This window comes from Salmo salar, chromosome ssa24 (genome assembly GCF_905237065.1).
Source record: "Salmo salar chromosome ssa24, Ssal_v3.1, whole genome shotgun sequence".
NCBI classification, from domain to species: Eukaryota; Metazoa; Chordata; class Actinopteri; order Salmoniformes; family Salmonidae; genus Salmo; species Salmo salar.
The window spans coordinates 19,346,116-19,361,022 of record NC_059465.1 but is presented as its reverse complement, the minus strand read 5'-3'; the positions used below and the strand labels follow the sequence as shown (position 1 = coordinate 19,361,022).

General features: G+C 40.0%; 1 protein-coding gene across 1 annotated transcript; it reads right to left on the bottom strand.

Annotated features, from left to right (window-relative positions):
• Positions 1-1,050: 1,050 nt before the first annotated feature.
• Positions 1,051-12,425, bottom strand: ube2d4 (ubiquitin-conjugating enzyme E2D 4 (putative)). Its single transcript, XM_014172029.2, has 7 exons — positions 12,156-12,425; positions 6,085-6,148; positions 5,831-5,862; positions 5,645-5,722; positions 5,439-5,544; positions 4,161-4,254; positions 1,051-3,931 (listed from the first exon to the last, which is right to left on the bottom strand). The coding sequence occupies exons 1-7, from the start codon at positions 12,177-12,179 to the stop codon at positions 3,886-3,888; spliced, it is 444 nt and encodes a 147-aa protein (XP_014027504.1). The 5' UTR covers positions 12,180-12,425; the 3' UTR covers positions 1,051-3,885.
• Between the last annotated feature and the right edge of the window lie 2,482 nt (positions 12,426-14,907).

Here is a 14,907-nt window from a genome sequence, read left to right as displayed (position 1 = left end):
TCAAGGTCCTCTCTGGCATTTTCCTGATCATTGGGGTGAGGTTATGAAACCTTCACCTCACCTGATACAGGTTCTTTCTCCTCACTTTTGTCAGGATCAATTTCAAGTTCACTATCCATCGACTGCTTAGTGCATTCTGGCACGTAACATGCATTTTTCCTCTCCTGCACTTGTCTCGGCAAGGAGAAAGTACTTAGCTTGTCTATCAGTTGGTTTGGGTTAGCACCTCGTGCCGTTTTTCCTGTCTTGCTTCTTCTCGCCCGTTCCTATATCGCCCCTGCTGCCATGCCACAGGTCAGCTAGCTCAATTAACTTAATACCATGGCATTGTTGAATACTTGTTTCTAATTGGCTTGAATGGCATTCTAGAGTGCATTCTTTCCCTATAATGCATGGTATATTTGCACGGTAGAATACAATGGTTTTGAAAGAAAACGTCGTATTGAAAAGATTCACATTGTTGAATTTGATTTTCAAAATAGCAAGAAAGGACTGATGGTTTGGTTAGCTAAATGAACTACTGTAGGTATCTAGTAATCTTGCTAACTAATGCAGTGGATGTTTAACACATTTCTAGTGGCAAATGTGTTAAATTATAGGCATCGTAAAAAAGGCATATCCAACTCGGGGCTCTATGCATTCTCTGGAAAATGCAACTCCATGGAAGGTCAGTTCTACGTCATTCATTGTTTTCCATAGAACACAAAGCACATTTTCCAAGTCTTCATACTGTTTGTGTTTCGTGAAATCCACCGACTTGTTTCTGAAAAAATTGACAATACAACATCACCTTCAGCTGGTTCTCTTTGGCCATACTCTTTCTTAACCGTCTTGTCTGCACCGTATATGCAACCATGAAGTAGAAATCTGAACTCCCTAATCTCTGATATTTCATTATTTGTTACAAAGTTGATAAAACCCTGATAACAGCCCGTCAGACCAGACATGGAGAAAAAAATATACACTGAAAACTACACAGATGAGGTAACGGATATTTTACAATAGTTTTAGATGAGGCAAGAAATGAGTATGGAATTAATTTCAGAAACATAAAACAAAAAGGAGTTTTATTTTTCTTTAATTGACAACCCAATTGTTATTTTCTGTCATGTGTATGCAAGGGGAGATAATTGGTTATGGGAAGTCTTAATGACATACCTAGAAATTTGAGATGCATTTATTTATGAAGGCTGGTCCTGAATTTCAAGTTAGCAAGGCTGTACATTAAAAAAATTAGTTGTCCAATTTACATATTAATTGCAAGTCTCTAATGATATAATGAAATTGATTTCCATTTAGGGGAAAACAAGCCCTGATAGCAATTTACAGTATCTATACACAAAATGATGGTTAAGGCTAAGATTTTGTCAGAGGTGTCAGGCAAATGAAATGTAAAGAAATCCCTGATATCTGACAAATGGTTGTGAAAATGTTCTCCAGAGTACAAAGCATGCCAAGCTGCCTATCATGACCTCCATTGAGAACCCATTGGACCAATGAGATCATTCAGTTTGTATCTCTTTGGATCAAACCAGGATGTCATACTGAAAGAAACATTTGATGGATTGATGCTGACTGCACACAAAACGGACAACTGGAAGACAGATTACAAAAATAAATAACCAAACAAACAAAGCAATATACGGAGCAAAATCAAGCAAGCTGAAGAAATACGTTTTGTCCAGTGGCATTACTCACTGCCTCAGTCTTTTTAAGAAATGGTTTGACTGGCAGATGATTGACTGTATTCAGTGGATATTCAATTCGTTGCTGCTAAATTGTAGAACAATTGTGAAAAAGCATTGTGTCAAAATCATAGCCTCATGACCAATTCTAAATGTAATTCATAATGACAGTATGTATCGGGCTCCTAAATCAAACCAGGCTACAGTGTAGACTAGAGTAGAACCTCTTTTCCACCCCAATCAACCTAAATGATCTTTCACTAAATCCATGAAGCGTTTCGATGACCAAATTCCTCATATTATCCCCACCCAATACGTTTTATTCCCATTCCATGGCAACAGACAATTTATAGCTCAAGACAGATGCAGTCTAACTAGTCCAGCACCTCCACTGGATTATGTTTACTTCAAATTTGATATTACTAATGCCAGATTAATCACAACGGTGGTCATTTTAGTGGCATAAAAAAAACTACAATCAAGCTTGCAGAATACTAGGTTACAAATGTATTGCCTATGTGCACTATTGCAGACCCTCTAAAAATAAAGAGAAAGTAAAGTTCCAATGATAAGAACAAAATCAAGACCTGCGCTATAACAAATATGCAGCTGGCACGACCCAGGTTACAGCTCATGTTATGTTAAGATGTAAAAGGCATGGGAAACATTTGTGAAACACCTAATGAAACTTCACAATAAACAAAGATGAGTTCAAGTTACCCACTTGAACAAAACAAAAAAAACATGTTCATTCATAGATCTGCAACAGCTGTCATTAAAGAATGTATTTTTAAGCTCCCATCTAAATTAAAAATGACTCCAGTTTTAACCAATGGCATATTCAAAGCAATAGCATGTATGAACAAAAACTGTTTGAAAACATTCACATCATAGTGTTGTACAGTAAAACAATCTGTGATAACGGCAAGAAGTTGAGTAGGGAAAGCTAATGAATGACCCATGTCAGATAAAGTCTCCAAAGACAACTTCTGGATTAAAGCAGCATGTCAGTGTGCAACACAGATCTGGTCATTTTCATCACAACATAGGTCACTACAGTGCCCTTTCAGACAGGTGAGTTCAATATATACCTGAGCTACTGTATTTACAGGGTGGCACTCTAACGCCAGCCTCATGAACCATCCCAATCTCACAAGTTTACATTCTGTTATGCGTGTACTCAAGTGTATAGCTGGGAGTAGTTCAACTCAGAGATGAGCTTTACCAGGGTTTAAGTGCTACCTTACAGTAGGATTTTATGAAGTAAGATGCTAGCCCTGGATGGATCTAGGACAAGAAGCAGGGACGTAGACGACACAGGTGAGAGAAGTGGTGGAGGTTCCAGAACTTTCTCCCTGGTCTCTTGCCCATGAGCACAGATGCCAGTCCAACCCAGGGCAGCTCACCTTCAAAGCACCTCTCTCCAGGCTCTCCAAGGACCACCTGTCACTGCATTTGGGACATTTCCAAATACATTGACGGATAAAATTAAATTGGCTCAGGGGGATAAAGAATGACTGTCTGAATCGTCTCACATTTTGTCCGGGTGTGAGAGTTTGGGTAGAACCATCTCCAGAGTCTTAGTGAGCCATTGAACCAGGCTGCTGCATATAGCCATGCACCATTATGTGCTGAGCACTCCAACTCAATTTCACTTCTAACGTCTGAGAGGAGGTTGTTACAATAATACAGCAAGGCCACCGAATACATGAACATACAGTAATACAAGACATTCAGAGGGGCAAAGAAAGTACCTTTGAAAGGAGTGAGAACCAAGCTGCTAACTAGTCCCCTCCAAATTCAAAACCCAATGTTTCAGCATTCAGTAGAATAACACAATGATATCATTATAATAACAAGTGATCATAAGAATATGAATAGTAACACTGATGATAAGTCACAATAGAAGTAGTAATAGTTAAAGTCAGGGTGTGGTGGTCTGGACTATGGGGAGGTTCCAGTATTCCATAAGGGAGTGCTTTCAGGAGTCCCTTAGGCCTTGCTCAGCTGATCCATACAAGTCATGAAGAATGGCACATGGTAGCAGCTCGGCACTTAGCAGCCAGGTTGCACTGTCCCTTATTTTATCGCTTCCTTCTCCAACCAAAGTGTGTAGTTATGTTTCCCCTCTTGTTCATTTGCCTTGTGTTAATATTAAACATGTGTTTCTTCTTTTAGTGTTTTCATTTCACAGGCATTCTTACATTGCATACTTCTGTGTCCATTCTCTTGCTAGTCTGTTGTACCTGTAAAACAAAATGGAAGGTTTGCGCTATACCTGAAAAACACAACTAGCACACTGGTATTCTAGACCTTCACCAGGGTTGACTGAAACGTTGGTATCAAATGAAGGTCTACTGACCAAAATGTCAGCATTAAAAGATACATTTAACTGTTAGTGGAGTAGGCCCTATTCAGGAATACCAGTATGCTGGAGTTTCAAAGCAAAGGAATCAAACACTATGGCACACTCACTTTTCCCTGTCAGCTTTGTAGGTGTGTGCAATCTCTGGTACAAGAGGGTCATCTGGGTTCGGATCGCAAAGCAGAGAGCAGATTGACAAGAGAACTACAAAAAAATGGACAAAAAAATCAATATTCAATAACTACATCTGAAACCCCTCACACTGCAGACACCCACAACATGTCAATAAAAATGTTATTTTAAATATTTTATTATGCAAAAAGGAGGCCAAATACTTCTGTAACGGCTCTTAACCATGCATTTTCTTTAGGGGAACTAAGAGCCTTTAATACATCTACACACAGCTTACAGCTTTCACCCATATTGCTATGACAACAGTTGTTGTGTTGACCACCTCTTCACCTGAGAGACAAAGTGGCACATGATAACGATTTCACTTCAAGTCTAAGAATAATATATTTACTATTCTGACAACCATTTTAAGTAGAAAATAACAATGGATTGCTGAATTTGAACTAATTGTCTTGTACATTATTACCACACACACACCCATATACAGTACATTCATGATACACACATCACAACTGCTGCTACCAGACGTATTATTAAATACTGCACAATTTAAACACTTGCCCCCCAATACTCCCTTCCCAAAACACATAAATATTAGATTATAAATTGTGCCTTCCTGTACTATACTTATGCAAAAAAAAAGTGACATTCTACTGAGCAATTTACTTTATATTCGTATTCTTATCTTTTATTATTTCTTATTGTTGCATTGTCGAGAAGAAACCTGCAAGTAAACATTTTGTTGGACGGTGTATACCATGTGTATCCTTTACATACGAATAATAAAACTTAACTACCTGGAGAGACATTGACTAGGTCAAACAATTGTTTCTTAAAATGGTAAGCCTTACGGCTTGTAAACAAACCAGCTAAATGTGTATGCCTACAGTTCTAAAATAAGCATGTTTGGAGAGATATGCTGTTTCTCTGTCATTAAACAATGCTAACATTTGAAAAGGTCCTATGCATTATATTTAAATATATTTTCCCTCATCATAATAATAATAAGTTCTATTGAAGTAATCCCTGGAAATATTTAATTCCAACCTCATGTCAGATCCTATAGACTAGAGCTGGGCGATATGGACAAAAATCCATGATAAATTGACTGAATTTTCACAATAACGATAAATTGAACAATAGTTTATAGTGTGCATCGATATCAGTAAAATGTCTGAAATAATTGGTTTGATCGGTATCAATTTTCTACTCATCATCCCCAGCTCTACTGTAGACAAACATTCATAGGGGCTTACCTTTTGATACAGTGAGTGCAGGCGACCATTGAGATCTCAATATATCCAGACAAATACTTCCATTACTGTTGATATTGGGGTGGTAGATCTTTGTCGTGAACGCAACCTGCAATTGAATTGAAACATATTTTATCAACCAGTACATACTGCTAGCACTATGAATTGTTTCCTAATGTAAACTGATCTTATGTGCTTTTTAAACTCACCTTTGGTGGTTTGAAGGGGTAATCTGTAGGGAAGTGTATAGTCAAAAAGAACACCCCTCCCTGATAAGGACTGTCATTCTAAAAGAATAGAAGAAAAACATGTTTAGAAGGAGAAGAATACCCGTAAAAGCTTAATTGTTGCTAAGCTACATGTTAATAAGAGAAAAGGGAAATTAAATCACATACCGGACCCATTATTGTCGCCTGCCAGTGAAACACTAAATAAAATGTAAAATGGGTTACAATTAATACAGAACAATGCAATGTCATAGCCTAGCCCATTGCATGGGTCCCCATCAAAAGTTACCTCAATGTATGTAGTATAGGTGTGCATTTCACACTACTGAATGTCTAACAGACTGGCACAGACTGTTTTTAAAAACATGGCAAATATGTCCTTCATGTTATCAATATATAGGATTTATCACATAGTTACTTACAATCATCTCCAACTGGTCCCGCTGAGCACTGTGCAGGCGGATCCCTCTGCAAATCTGTCAGTTCCTAAAGAGATGAACAATAATAGATAAATTACCTTTTTAAGTCCACTTCTAGCCAATGTGGCGGATAAGGAAAAAAATTCTGTCATGGATATATACCTGTGTCATATGTTACAGATATACAGTACCAGTCAAAGCATGGACACACATACTCATTCTAGGATTTAGGGTTGCACATTTTGGGGAATATTCAGAGGTGGAGACTTTCCGTGGGATTTAACGGGAATACATGGGAATTAACGGAAATATATGCTAATTAATACCAAAAGATGTTTTTTGCATTGGATATATTTACCATATGGAGACAGAAACATAAACCTTTTACCTTATCATAAGTAGACAATTGCAAATGATTAAATCCTTCCAATAGAAAAAAATTTGGCAATTTAGTTATGAATTGGACTAAATGAGTTCACTCTTCACATGGGATGATTTCACTGAACAACAAAAGAAAGGGAATATTGAATGATCCCCAATGATCCATCGCATCTCCAAAAAACGTTTTCAACATACATCTGTAAAATGATAGTCTAGAAACTAAAGCTTTGGTTTTCTTCCTCTCAGGCCTCCATGTCTTCTCCCTGGACCTCCTCAATGTCAACCTCTTGAACATCAGACTGAGGCCTCATCTTCACTGTCACTTTCCAACCTTGTTGAGGATGGCTTATTGTCAGGCTCAAAAAGCCTCAAATCTGCCTGGATGGCCACCAATTTTCCAAGCCTTGTATTGGTCAGCCTGTTGCGTGCTTTGGTGTGTGTGTGTTCCCAAACAAGGAGCAGTTGCGCTCTGAGGCGGCTGATGTTGGTTGGATTTGGAGGATGATGGAGGCAACAGGGGAAAGAGCCTCAGATCCACAAAGTCCCTTCCACCAGGTGGCTGATGAGATATGTTGGCACGACTGCCATATTGCGTCTCCATCCCAAGCCCTTGCTTGGAAGTGTACTTCGCCAGACTGCCAAGAACTTTGCCCTCATCCAGGCCAGGGTGGCGAGACACAGTAGTGATGACACCATAGGCCTTGTTGATCTCTGCACCAGACAGGATGCTCGTGCCAGCATACTTGGGATCCAACATGTACGCGGAGGCGTGTGTGGGCTTCAGGCAGAAGTCTTCACGCTTTTTGATGTATTTCAGAACTGCAGTTTCCTCTGCTTGGAGTAACAGTGAAGTGGGCAGGACAGTATGGATTTCTTCTCTTACATCTGCAAGCGGAGTCTGAACATCAGACAGGATGGCATTGTCTCCCCAACCCATGCAATGGCTACTGCTATAGGTTTCAGGAGTTTCAGGCTGCTTACCACTCTTTCCCCAAATACATCATCCAGGAGGAACATGAAGGCTGCTTGGTCGAAAGTGGAGGAATCCTACCCTCACATCACACCCATTGGCTGTGCTGCTCATGCATTGAATCTGCTCCTCAAGGACATCATGGTAGTGAAAACAATGGATACACTATACAAGCGAGCCAAGGAAATGGTTAGGTATGCAAAGGGTCATAAAGTTATAGCAGTAGTCCATATCAGCAAACTTGATATGGCCATTTCTTGGAGACTCCTTCCCCTCCAGGAGACTGTCAAACATGATGACAACACCACCCCAACGGGTATTGCTGGGCAGCTTCAATGTGGTGCTCTTATTCTTCACACATTGCTTGGTGAGGTAGATTGCTGCTATAACTTTATGACCCTTTGCATACCTAACCGTTTCCTTGGCTCTCTTGTATTGAGACTATTAAAACCTTCCCTAACCAGAAACCGTGGATTGATGGCAGCATTCGCGCAAAACATTTAAACGTGTTAATCCTCGCAAGGCTGCCGGCCCAGACTACATCCCTAGCCGCGTCCTCAGAGCATGCGCAGACCAGCTGGCTGGTGTGTTTACAGAAATATTCAATCAATCCCTATCCCAATCTGCTGTCCCCACATGCTTCAAGATGGCCACCATTGTTCCTGTTCCCAAGAAACCTAAGGTAACTGAACTAAATGACTATCGCCCCGTAGCACTCACTTCTGTCATCATGAAGTGCTTTGATAGACTAGTCAAGGATCATATCACGTCCACCCTACCTGATACCCTAGGCCCAATCCAATTTGCTTACCACCCCAATAGGTCCACAGATGTCGCAATCGCCATCACACTGCCCTATCCCATCTGGACAAGAGGAATACCTATGTAAAAATGCTGTTCATTGACTATAGCTCAGCATTTAACACCATATAGTACCCTCCAAACATGTCATTAAGCTTGAGACCCCGGGTATCGACCCCGCCCTGTGCAACTGGGTCCTGGACTTTGATGGGCCGCCCCCAGGTGGTGAAGGTAGGAAACAACACCTCCACCCCGCAGATCCTCAACACTGGGGCCCCACAAGGGTGCGTTCTCAGCCCTCTCATGTACTCCCTGTTCACCCATGACTGCATGGCCATGCACGCCTCCAACTCAATCATCAAGTTTGCAGACGACACTACAGTGGTAGGCTTGATTACCAACAACAACGAGACAGCCTACAGGGAGGAGGTGAGGGCCCTCGGAGTGTGGTGTCAGGAAAATAACCTCTCACTCAACGGCAACAAAACAAAGGAGATGATCGTGGACTTCAGGAAACAGCAGAGGGAGCACCTCCCCCATCCACAGACGGGACAGCAGTGGAGAAGGTGGAAAGTTTTAAGTTCCTCGACGTACACATCACGGACAATCTGAAATGGTCCACCCACACAGACAGCAAGGTGAAGAAGACGCAACAGCACCTCTTCAACTTCAGGAGGCTGATGAAGTTTGGCTTAAACCTAAAACACCCAAACTTCTACAGATACACAATCAAGAGCATCCTGTCGGGCTGCATCACCGCCTGGTACGGCAACTGCACCGCCCTCAACCGCAAGGCTCTCCAGAGGGTAGGGCAGTCTGCACAACGCATCACCGGGGGCAAACTACCTGCCCCCCAGGTCACCTACAGCACTCGATGTCACAGGAAGGCCAAAAAGATCATCAAGGACAACAACCACCCGAGCCACTGCCTGTTCACCCCGCTATCATCTAGAAGGCAAGGTCAGTACAGGTGCATCAAAGCTGGGACCGAGAAACTGAAGAACAGCTTCTCTCTGAAGGCCATCAGACTGTAAAACAGCCATCACTAACTGAGGCTGCTGCAACAGACTCAAATCTCTGGCTACTTTATTAAATGGATTCAATAAAGGTATCACTAGTCACTTTAAATAACGCCACTTTAATAATGTTTACATATCTTACATTACTCATCTCATACGTATATACTATATTCTATACCATCTACTGCATCTTGCCTATGTCGCACAGCCATCGCTCATCCATATATTTATATGTACATATTCTTATTCATCCCTTTATATTTGTGTGTATAAGGAAGTTGTTGTGAAGTTGTTAGATTACTTGTTAGATATTACTGCACTGTCAGAACTAGAAGCATAAGCATTTCGCTGCACACGCATTAACATCTGCTAACCATGTGCATGTGACCAATAAAATGTGATTTGAGTTGCTCGTGTTTCTTGGCCCAAGCAAGTCTCTTCTTATTGGTGTCCTTTAGTAGTTTATTTTTTATATTTCACCTTTATTTAACCAGGTAGGCCAGTTGAGAACAAGTTCTCATTTACAACTGCGACCTGGCCAAGATAAAGCAAAGCAGTGTGACAAAAACAACAACACTGAGTTACACATGGGATAAACAAACCTACAGTCAATAACACAATAGAAAATATCTATATATAGTGTGTGCAAATGAGGTAAGATTAGGGAGGTAAGGCAATAAATAGGCCGTAGTGGTGAAGTAATTACAATTTCGCAATTAAACACTGGAGTGATAGATGTGCAGAAGATGAATGTGCAAGTAGAGATACTGGGGTGCAAAGGATGTAGTGTAGTGGTCTCTTTGCAGCAATATGACCATGAAGGCCTGATTCACACAGTCTACTCCGAACAGTTGACGTTGATGTGTCTAACTTGAACTCTGTGAAGCATTTATTTGGGCTGCAATTTCTGAGGCTGGTAAATCTAATGAACTTATCCTCTGCAGCAGAGGTAACTATGGGTCTTCCTATCCTGTGGCAGTCCTCACGAGAGCCAGTTTCATCATAGCGCTTGATGGTTTTTGCGACTGTACTGAAGAAACTTGCAAAGTTCTTTAAATGTTCCAGATCGACTGACCTTCATGTCTTAAAGTAATGATGTACTGTCATTTCTCTTTGCTTATTTGAGCTGTTCTTGCCATAATATGGACTTTGTATTTTACCAAATAGGGCTATCTTCTGTATACCACCCCTACCTTGTCACAACACAACTGATTAGCTGAATCGCTTTAAGGAAAGAAATTCCACAAATTAACTTTTAACAAGGCACACCTGTTAATTGAAACGCATTCCAGGTGACTACCTCATGAAGCTTGTTGAGAGAATGTCAAGAGTGTGCAGAGCTGTCAAGGCAAGGGTGGCTACTTGGAAGAATCTCAAATATAAAATATATTTTGATTTGTTTAACACTTTTTTGGTTACTACATGATTCCATGTGTTATTTCATAGTTTTGATGTCTTCACTATTATTCTACAATGTAGAAAATAGTAAGAATAGAGAAAAACTCTGGAATGAGTAGATGTCCAAACTTTTGACAAGTACTGTATATTTTTTCTAAACAGGCTGCTGTTGTCTCTGCAATTCTGCATATCTTGGAGAAAAAAAAACTTGGCATAGGTAGTCACATCTGGGTTCACTCGGTCGTATTATTGGACTGGTAGTCCCTACCTGTTTCGGTCTGTTCTCTTCTGTTTGTTTTATAGTGAATACGACCCTGATTCAGACAGTCACACACTGACTGAGGAAATTGATGTAACAAATTATTCAGATATTGTGAAATAGGCTACACCACATCGTTTGACAACGGTTGTCTGGTTGAGCACTGAGTTGGGGTGAAGGGTGTAACAGCAACATTAACTATCAGAGCCTCTTCTCAAATTTGACATTTAGGCTAACATGACCAATTACTACACAGGCCCCGTCTGTACCATACTGTGAAGTGATGATAATGTTACACCCTACAAATTGTATTACTTTGATTACAGTGAGAATAGAGACAAAATGAAAAACAGACCACTGTTTCAATTGTTTGCCAAATTTACTAAACTAATATCCCTACTAATGAAAACTTGTATTACAGTGAGAATACAAACAAAATAAAAACAGCCCACTGCAGTTTAAATTGTTCACCAAAGTCACGTTAGCAGTTATGGTGTTTACTAGCGGTGTACCATTTGAGTTTATATGGTATGACATCACTGTTATTGTTGTACAAAAATCAGTACACTAGTTAGTTAACTATTTATGCAAACGCTGTCCATTCTGTTATAAATACACTTGCCTGCCCCAGTGCCCCATTTGCCATTCCATATATGGCAACATTGACATTGGGGTTCAGTATTTGGCAACCTGCAAACAGCTGTCATATGTCACGCGTGCGCATTAGTTTCCAGCACACTCATTCATGATGGGGCAAAGATGGCAAAAGATAGCTACCGCTAGCTAGCATTAGCAAGCTAGCCCTAAATTGTACTCTCACCGGGTTCGTCTGACAAATAAATGACTAGCTAACTAGTGATTAAAAAAGAAAATACACACAATGTAGTTATATTACTTGTACCCCAACCAAATGTAATGGGAACAGGCCCCTTTACATTATCTAACGTTAACTAGATTGGAGGACCGCTAACTAGCAACAAAAAAAAAAATACTGTCCTGCTAAGCTAACGTTAGCTAGCTAACAGCTTACTAGCATGCAATGCGTCAATTGCAAAAGGCCACCATTGGTTACTCGTCTTTGTCTATATGTGAAGTATTCAAGGGGGGCTCAAATAAGTGTGTTACATGAAATGTGGAGAACTATAACGTTACTGATCGTAAGCATAACTATTTAGTTGACTAACGTTACCGTTAGTTGCAACGCAGGATGACAGGAAGAAATAAGCAAACAATAACAAACACTCACCTTTTGAATTCTTTTCAACGCCATTGCTCGTTTAATTAGATGTCTCTCTAATACACTGGTACAGATAATTTGGGTTAAATTACGATGTTTTTCAAACCAGTTACTTTGTGTATATAAATAATGCAACTATCGTGGGATCTTTCGAATATAACAGTAGTATCCACCGTAGAAGGTTGGCTAGCTTTCTCACCCACTGAGGTAAAATATAAGAACGTTCTCACCCCCTCTCTCCTTAGACTGCTGCTGGAGAGGAGTTCCGGAATATCGCGAGACGAGAAATGCATTGGACAGCTGACCCTAACCAGACAGGAAGAAGCGAAGCGAGCGGGATAACAGGGCCCAAATATCATAATGTTAGCAGTGTGGTTAGGTTTATGTTTAAAATCACATTTTCAGAAGATAAATTGTAGAAATAGGCGGGTTTTATGACTTTGTGGCTGTAATAACTAGTGACGACCAGGCACAACGCCGATATAGTGTTTTTTTCTCAAGGTTGGCGGGATAACAACCTATATCAGTACACTCTTTACAACCTAATCATTACAAAACGTATATTTGATCAAATAAGCCCACGTATCAAATAAGCTATTCAATGTTTTTTTAACCAAATTAAACACTCATTGACCTCCATACAAAAACTTAGGTGCCATACGGTCTTACATCCTCCCGACTGCCGTTCCTTTTTTGAAGACATTTATTTTCATGCTTAGAGTGGCCTCTAGAGTATCTGATCAATTTAATGGATATTTGTATCGTAAACAATTTTTTATACATTCTGAAATTAAAAATCGTTTTGGGGCGTCAGATGTGGCCTTATAGCCTTTTCCAAATTATTAGGCCTACGCTTTTTGGCCTAGCTACCTATCTGACAATGAAGGCAGTTATTTTATAGACATGAGCATCGATTTATTGACTGCCCTACTTTTGTAAGTAAAGAAAATCTATATGCTTCTCCTATTTTGGTTAATATTGATTCATATTTGATTTAGGTGTGGTGCAGATTATCATTGTGTTTTAGCTGATTTTCAACATGATTTAGGGTTATTCCAAAAATAGTCTGATCCTGCCAAGATGTGGTAGGTACAAGACATTCCAATTCATTTTAATGGAGAGCTCAAAAAAATTAACATATTAAGCATACATTTACAGGGGTAATCTGCAACCATTTAGCACACAGCAGCACATACAAAACTTCATAAACCACATGTGAGCCTCTGACCACAAGATGTCCCTGTTTGACTTCAAGGATAAGCAGGGCCCACTAATCTAAGGGCCCTGCAGTAAACTCACTCAGCTGACGAATCATGCCCACCATTATCAGAAGTATACTGATAGTGCTATTAAGAAGCTCCATATTGTTTGTCAACAATATTTGTGTATATTTCAAAAGTATAGGGGTCCACTCTCACACAGTTTGACAGGGATGAGAAAAATATTTTTGGATCCCAAATTTGTGCAAGTAATTTTTCTGCAGAGTTTGCATAAACACCTTGGATTTATATTTTTTTGCCATTTATAAGCATGTAGTAGAATATATCTAAATTTCTTATTTTTCGGTGCATCTATATTCTAGATGTATTCTATTATATTTCTTCAGCATGATACAAAACAACAGTTATGCAAGTTGTTAGGTTCTAAAGAAATGTATGAAACATTTAGCCAACAATAGGCTACACTACATAGTCACGCACATTCAATAGCAGAAACTTTTAAATGTATACATTTGCTTTAAAATTGATTTTTCTATATAGCTTTGTCAAGTACAATGGTGATAGACCAAGGGATTGTTCAGTCAATATCCAATCATTGTAAAGGCGTATTCATCTGTGAGTCAGCTGCATCCTCCAATTTCTGCACAGCCTTGTCTTGCAAAGCCCTATGAGTTTCCCTTTATATGTCTTAAACAAAGGTGAAAAAAGAGCTCTCATTATTTTAGTGAGTATCTATGAATGGGTGGCAGTGTTCATCCTTCTTAAATGAATGATTCAATGTCAGGTTGATGATCCCATCGTCAATGTGACACTGAGGACCATTTTCCTTTGGAAAGCTAGAGATTCCTTAAGATAATATCTATTGTTTGCTCATCTCCGCGCTCTCAATGACCTGCCTGTCCTCAGGGCATGCCTATAATCAGATTCAGCCAGCCCAGCAGTAGAGGTAGCAGTTCAGGCCTTGTGCAGCAGGGTCCTTGCGTGCTGACTCTGCCTACTTGCTAAGAACATTCAGCATGGAGTTGTTTCCCCCACACTCTCTGTTGGCGTCAAGCCTCAGCTCGAAAAACTTCCCACAGTCATTCCACCACTGTCTCCCTCTTAGAAATTTAAATGTGCACTGTTTGGCTACTTTGGGCTTTAAACTTAGATTATCTGGGTGACTACCACTAGAGAGCCCTAACCCATCATACATCCTGCACCAATAGCCGATCTACATTCTTAAAAAAAAAGTTCCTACAGTATCTAGAACCTAAAAGGTTTCTCTGACTGTCCTCATAGGGGAAACCCTTTGAATAACTATTTTTCGTTCCAGGTAGAACCCTTTCCACAAACTCAAAAGGGTTCTACCTGGAACCAAAAAAGGGTTGTACTTGGAACCAAAAAGGGTTCTCCTATGGGGACAGATGAAAAACCCTTTTGGAACCCTTTTTTCTAAGAGTCTAGGACGGTCTGTCAGGGTGATATGGATAAAAAAAAAATACTTTCTTGGCAGAGAATAAGTACAGTTTCCTTGTTTCTTGGGTAACCCATTACTAGCG